Source organism: Indicator indicator, chromosome 28 (assembly GCF_027791375.1).
Source record: "Indicator indicator isolate 239-I01 chromosome 28, UM_Iind_1.1, whole genome shotgun sequence".
Lineage (NCBI taxonomy): Eukaryota > Metazoa > Chordata > Aves > Piciformes > Indicatoridae > Indicator > Indicator indicator.
Window position 1 is genome coordinate 12,538,934 of NC_072037.1, and position 6,958 is coordinate 12,545,891.

A 6,958-nucleotide genomic window follows, 5' to 3' on the forward strand; every position below is an offset into this window, starting at 1 on the left:
GATTTGGGGAGCAGTGCCCAGCAGGGGCCAGCAAGGAAGAGAAGAGGCTGCCTGGAGGGAGGAAGAAAGGGCTGCAGCAGCCTGGGCACCTCCAACTCCTCTTCAGACACAGACACCCAGCAGTGACCTCACCCAGCTGGCAAAGGACTGGGAGACCCTCACTGTGGGGAGCCCCACAGAGCCCCCAGGACTGGGCTGAGGCTGCTGCTCCACAGCTCCAGCTCAGTCCATGGTGCTACTGGGGACAGGGAGGGCTTGGCTGGGTTGCAGTATGTGCCAGTGACTCCTCTGCACATTGCTCCCCTCGAGCCCTGCAAGGGCAGCACAGGTGGGAAGGGACAGCTGCGAACTCCTCTGTCCCCCTTGTCCCTGTCGGGGCTCCTGGAGCCTCCCAGCAGGTTGGGACAACCTAAAGCAAGCCAGAGTGGTGCTGCAAGGACACACCCCCAGAACCCAGCATGGCATGGAGCTGGTCTGGCAATGCTGGGGAAACGGAGCAGAGCAAGGAGAAGGAGGAAGAGGTGAGGAAGGCTCACTTCCCAGCACAGCTCTGCCTGCATTCCACAGCTCCTCCCTCCCAACCAGACCCTCTGAAATTCACTATGGACTTTCGCCACCCAAAAGCTGTGACCTGTCCTGCAACTCTTGGCATTGGGCATCTCACCTGTGTGACCCCACGAGCCCCCTCAGCTCGCCCCCAGCCTGGGCACCTACCTTTGTTCCCAGCCAGGGTGAGCCAGACTCTGGCTTGGCACCTGCAGACTCCAAGCTTTTCATTTCTTCAAATCTCATTAAGGCTTTGCAAAAAGCAGCCCTGAGTGGGGCTTAGCATCTGCAGGGCCCTGATAACCAAGCAGCAGGAGATGCCTCGTGCCACCCAGCCAAGGAGGAGCTGCCGTGGGCTGTCTGCAAGGACTCAGCTGGGGGACTTTGTCCAAACCCCTTCCCCCCAAGACCCAAGCCTGAGAGGGCTGTGTGGGAACAGGATGGGGGCCAGCCAGGATCCTGCCCACTCTGTGTGTTTTACATCTGTGCTACAGCAGCCAGGGGGAGCAGAGCCCCACACTGGACCCTGGTCCCAGGGAACACCATGGCACAGACAGACAGACTGCCCGAGGAGGGGAGGAGAGCTCCCACCAGCCCCATTTCCAGGGGGGATCAAAGGCTCAGCATCCTGCCTGGGGCTGGTTTCTACTTCCTTGCCTCCTTCTCTGGCTTTTGATCCTTCTCCACCTCAGATCCTGTGCTGGACACACTCTTGTCCTTCTGTCCTGCCAGGGAAACAGAGACAAATGACACACTGAGGGTCACTCAGCATCCCCCTCTGCCAGGAGCATTCCTGGGAGCCCAGGCTGTCTCTAAGGCTGGCATCCTGGGGAGCTCAGTGATGCCATTTCCCAAGCCAGCACAAGAGCAGCAGCCCCCCAGCAGCTCCCGTGAGGCTCCCCACACCCTGCTGGCCCCCTCCAGAAAGGGTCCCTCACGGGCAGGGAGTACAGAGCCCTTCCTGTTCCTCATTAACTGATTGCAGTGATTAGCTGTAGCTGGGGGTCTTGTGCTTGCCTGCAGGACAAGGCGGCAGACGGAGCCACATGCCCTGGGCAGAAAGTTCCCTGTGCCCCCAGGACCCCTCTGTCGGTGTCTTTCCGTGCTGGGGAGGGGGCATTGTACATGCAGCCCCTTGTGCCAGTGTCCCTGGCACCCAGCAGTCCCTAATGACTTTGTTCTGGCTCACAGGAGGGGATTTAAGCCCCGCCGAGACGCGGCACCGCCCGGGGCAATTCTCGAGCGGGCACGCAGCGCCCCGCAGCAGGATCAACGCATCCCTGGTGACACCGACACGGAGAGGGGTGGGCAGGGGCAATGGGGGCGGTCCAGGAGCTGGCCACCTACCTTGCTGGGCTGGCTGGTGGCGAGTGGCAGTGCCGTGCAGTCTCGGTGCTGTGTGCGTGAGGTCCGGCGCCCTCCCTGTGGACTTTGGAAACTCCTCAATAAAAGGAACTCATCGATTGCTGCCGGCTGGGAGGCTGTGCCCAGGGGCTGGTGGCTGTGTCCAGGGGCTGGGGGAAGGACCTGCCACAGTGACACAGCCAAGGGAACATGGGTGACAGCTCCTTCACGTGCCAGGCTCACGGCGTCCCTGGGAACCAGCCCACTGTGGGCTTGGGCTGCCCAAACCATGCTGCAAATATGCCAGTGAGGTCTGGGGAAATCCTGGCAGGGTGAGGATGGGGCAGCAGAAGCTTCCCAGAGGCTGAAGCCCAAACCCTGGCAGCACCAGACCTCAAACAGAGGGTGGTGACAGCTCCTAGTGCCAAGGGGACCTGCTCCCTTCAGAGCAGGAGTGAAGCCCCTGGCCCCTTCCTGCAGAGCAGAAGGCTGCTGCCCACCCCACACCCTGCTCTGCTCCAGCCTGGGACAGACCCAGGAGGGGACTGCTGAGTGCCAGGCGTTGGGGGCCCTGCTCAGGACTGGTGCAGTGGCCAAGGACGAGGGAAGCACTCAGGCTTGTGCACGGGGGGCTGGTTCCTGAGCAGGTTTGGGGGTGCAGGGGTCTGCACCTCCCCTCCCCCCCACACACACACACTGTCACACACTCCTGCAATCCCCAACACACAAACATGCAGCCACCAAGCTGGTGGGGGACATTTGTGCCCCGGGGTGAGACCCTCCCTCCTACCAGCATCCCCACCAGCTGCTGCTTACTCGAGGCCAGCTCCAGCCTCTCTCCCAACGCGGAGCCACACGAAGGAGGTGCCTTAATTAGCGGCGATGCCGAGCTCCCATTGTGGCAGCTTGGCCAGCCCCCAGCCCCTCTCCAGCCCCCTCCCAGCCTCTGCTCCAGCAGCCACAGCCCTGCGAGCCCAGGGGTGACAGCAATTGGTGCTGGTGGCTATTTAAGGGCGGGCGAAGGGGACTGGCCAGCTCAGCCTGGGCACAGGGCAGCACGGAGCAGGGCCAGGGCAGGCGGCACCAGGGCATTGCCCAAGGCACAGAGGTGAGTGGCTGGCAGCTTTCTGTCTTTCTTGTCCATCTGTCTGTCTGTCTCTGTGTGCCAGCTTTGCACCTATTGGCACCCCAGCCCCAACCATGGGATTTGGCAGCACCAGTTGCTGGTTCTGGGAAGGTTCTCCCTGCTCTGGGTGCATCCCAGTGATTTGGCTGCACGATGGGCAGCTGCGAGCTAAAGGGGAGAGAGCAGCACAGTGGCAAGGTGTGAAGAGGCAGGGAGGACCCCCAAAGGGAAGCCCACAGGCAGGGGAGGGCAGGTGGGGACCTGGACATAGCTGGGTGCAGCATAGGAGCAAGAAGCACCCACAGCAACCCCCCAGGCTGCAAGCAGTGGGCAGACAGCCTGCCCCCTAGCACCTGCAGAGACTTTTAAGGCAACACCTCCAAAGCAAGACAACAATGATAAAAAAATACAAATCCATTTCCCCTTCCTAAGCCTCAAGGTCACCCCAGGTGCCTGCAGCATTGCTGCCCACAGCCCAGGACCCTGCTCCCCTCCTGCTCTGCTCAGCAGACCCTGCTGCCAGCAGGGCTCCTCCGAACCCTATAAAGCAGAGGAGTGCGGAGGACCTTCCTCAGCAGCCAGGCAGGAGCTGCACAGGGCAAGACGAGGCTGGCTCGGGTGGATGCTCTTTAGTCCTCCCTGCAGTGCCTCTGAGAGGAGTCCATCAGCCAGCCCCAGCCAAGCAGAGCCCAGCTCCTGGCTGGCAACCAGGGGAGAAGCTGCAGGGCTATGATTTGTGAGCATGGAGTTGCTGAAGATGAAGGGCAGCAGGTCTGAAGGAGGCAGAGTGAGCACAGACACCCCCCCCCACCAAGCACCCCTTCTGCAGCTGGGTGCTGCTGTGGAAGCTGCTGGAGAGGTGGTGGGCACTGAGGGGAAAGTTTCTGTCAGGGTGCAGGGGTAGCAGGGCTGGTCTGTGGGTGATGCAGCAGGGCTGGGGAATGGGTGCTGGCCAAGGGCAGTACTCGCTGCTGCTCCAGCTGCTGCCCAAGGATGCTCCATGGCTTACCAATGTGTCTTTCCCTTCCTGTGCTTCCCCCAGATGCGAGCACCTTACTCACTGTCTTGCCTCTTGCTCCTGAGCCTGGGCACCTGCTTCCCTCTTGGCAAGCGGCAGGAGCTGGCATCCCCTGAGCACGGGAGCTCGCTGAAGCCCAGCTGGCATCGCCTGGCAGCTGAGGACTGGGGCGGCTGGAGGGCAGCAGCAGAGCGCAGGCCAAGCGAGGAGCTGAGCTCAGTGCTGGGCATCGCCCGGGAGCTGCGGGGCCTGGGCAAGGAGGGGACCAGGAGGCAGCTGGGCAGGCAGGGGGGCCCCGAGCTGCTGCCCACGGCGGGGGAGAAGCGCAGCGGAGCCCTGGGCAACCTGGCTGAGGAGCTCAATGGCTACAACAGGAGGAGAGGAGGCTTCACCTTCCGCTTCGGGAGATGAGGGTCTGGGCTGGACGCCCCTGCCCTGCAGCTCACCTCCTTCCCTTCCACCTCACCTCGGACAGAAGGGCGCTGGGGGGGTTGCTGCTGGGCTTGCCCCAGGGAGGGAGGTCACCACGTCTGCTCCACTTGCAGCCCTGCTCCAGGTCTCCTGTCTCCATTCCAGGCTGGTGCCTTCCAAGGGTGCCACCATGTCCCTTCCCTGGTCACACACAGCCTTTGCTGGGGCAGAGGGAAAGGGCCCTGCTGTGCTTGGTGTCCAGCAGGATCCTGCACCAGGATGGGCAGAGGCAGGCATTGAGGCTGGAGAGAGATGGGCTGGAAGGTCACAGCAGGATGGTCCTGGTGGTGACAGGCCCCTAGGGCCTGTCTGTAGCTGCCAGCCAGGGCAGGGCTGCCAGGGAGGTGCAGGTCCCTCAGAGCTCTCCACAGAGCTGCTGCTCTGCTGCCTATTAAGAAGTCCCTCCGGCAGCAAATTCTGCTTAGTGTCAAGATGCCACTTGCAAGAGCCAGCTCCTGCCTGCAAACCAGGCCAGAGCAGCAGGGCTGGAGAAAATCTTGTGCTTAGCAATCTCTGAGGGGGGCACAGGAACCTGCCCTGGCTCCACCAGTCCTGCTGCAGACCTACCAGCCAGCTCACACCCCGACCCTGAGGCCCATCCTCAGGTGCCGGCAGAGCTCTCACCAGCACCAGATGATTGACCAACCTCCAGTGTCCTTTGTCACACCAGCCCAGCTGCTGCCTGAAGGCCTGGCCCTTCCCAGCACCCTCCTGACCTCATCACCACCTCTACCCAGCTGGAGCTGCTGGAGAAACCTGGGTGCAGAGGGGCTGGGACAGGGACCCCTGCACCTACCCAAGGCCACCACTGCCATGCTTGGTATCTTCCTGCTCTCCAGGCCCCTCTTCTGCCACTGTTGCAGCTCGGGGCATCCAAACCCATGGCTGTGAAAGACAAGCCCCACTCTTCAGCCTCTGCCTTCTCCTCCTCCTCTTGGCTTGCTTTGCGCCTGCCACTGCAGGCAGAGCCATCAGTAATCAGAGGTCCAACTACCTGGCTTCTAGGCACCAAGGGCGAGTTAGACACCTAACAACTGCTAATATTTCACTGCATGCACAAAAAATGAAGCAGAGCAATGATTTGCAAGCTCAAAATTGCACTCTGAGAATCAAAGACCGTGGCAGGACTTGGCTGGGGGTGAGGAGGAAAAAGTCCAGCTCCAGGAGCTGCATCGTAAAATCCATCAGGCAGGCAGAGCACTTCACGCTGCACTGCCAGGCTGGGGGGAGCTGGGCACACAGCAGGAGCCGTGGGAGAAGGGAGGAGAGCTGCAGCCTGCAGGAAAGGACCAGCTGTGGGGCAACAGGTACAGGGAGGAGTGATGGAGGCTTCAAGGAGCTCTGTGTGGGTCACAGCCCCATGGCTGCAGAGTGGGAGAGGCTCTGCTGATGGCAGGACTCGGCCCTGGGGTGAGGGCAGGGAGAGGAAGAGCATTTTCTTTCCCTTGCATCTCACCCCACAGGGCCCACAGCAGCAACCAACAAACCTGGTGGCACTAAGGGTGGCTAAGCTCATGCAACCCCTACCCCAGCACCCCCAAACCCCTCTCCCTATCCCTCTCCAGTCCCACCCCAAAGGGCAGTGGCTGGGGGGACGCAGGCGCAGCGCTGGTGTCACGCAGCGAGATGGAAGCTTTATCAATATTTCTATGGCAACCTCTCTTTATTCCCGCCCCCCCTCTTTCTTTGGAGTGTTCAGCCTATCAATAAATAAGCCCTGATGAATTTTACCCTGCGCTGGAGTCGGGGGGAGGAAGGGAGGGGAAAGAGTTTGGGAGCAGGGCTGGTAAATCCCTGGCAATGCCCTGATGGATTGCTGCAGGGACAAGTGGCACCGAGTGCTGTGGGCAGGGAAAGGAAACCTGCTGGGGGACACCCAGGCTGCTGCTCTCAGGGTCAGAGCAGCAGGGTAAAGCCTCACATCTAAGGAGGCTTTGATTGCAGCTCAATAATCCTTATCTGAAAGGAGAAGCCAGCACCCCCCCCAGTGCTCACCTGGCAGGGGGCACACAGCTGGGTTCCCTGATGGGCAGCTAGGTGCCACAGGGAGGATGCCACCCCCCTCCTTGTCTGCAAGGAGGAAAAGAGGTCCTGGGAGCCTGTAGTGGGGCTGACAGGGGGCTGCAGCATCCCTCAGCTGATGCACTTGCAGACAGGCTGCTGGGAGCTGCTCCCTGGAGACTGAGGCCAGGGGGTAGATAAAAGTGAATGAAAAATAACTGCCTGGAGTCTGGGGGTGTTGTCTGGGAGGAAAGAGGGGGGAAGACACCAGGAGTGACCCCCAGGAGGCTGGCAAGCCAATCCCTGCATGCTGGGCATGGTGCTTCCTATCCATCTCCCATGGGAGCTTGCAGCCCCTCCCAGTTCCACTTGTGGGGCAGGTCCCAAGGGACTCCCAGCACCTTTGGGAGTCAGAGAGGTCACAGCTGGATCTACTGTGGATGGCCATGAAG

The 6,958-nt window shown here is 61.3% G+C and overlaps 1 protein-coding gene across 1 annotated transcript; it reads left to right on the forward strand.

The window, feature by feature from the left end:
- The first annotated feature begins 4,058 nt into the window (after window positions 1-4,058).
- Window positions 4,059-4,445, forward strand: QRFP (pyroglutamylated RFamide peptide). Its single transcript, XM_054393595.1, has one exon. It carries the CDS (start codon window positions 4,059-4,061, stop codon window positions 4,443-4,445), a length of 387 nt encoding a protein of 128 aa, XP_054249570.1.
- The last annotated feature ends 2,513 nt before the right edge of the window (window positions 4,446-6,958 follow it).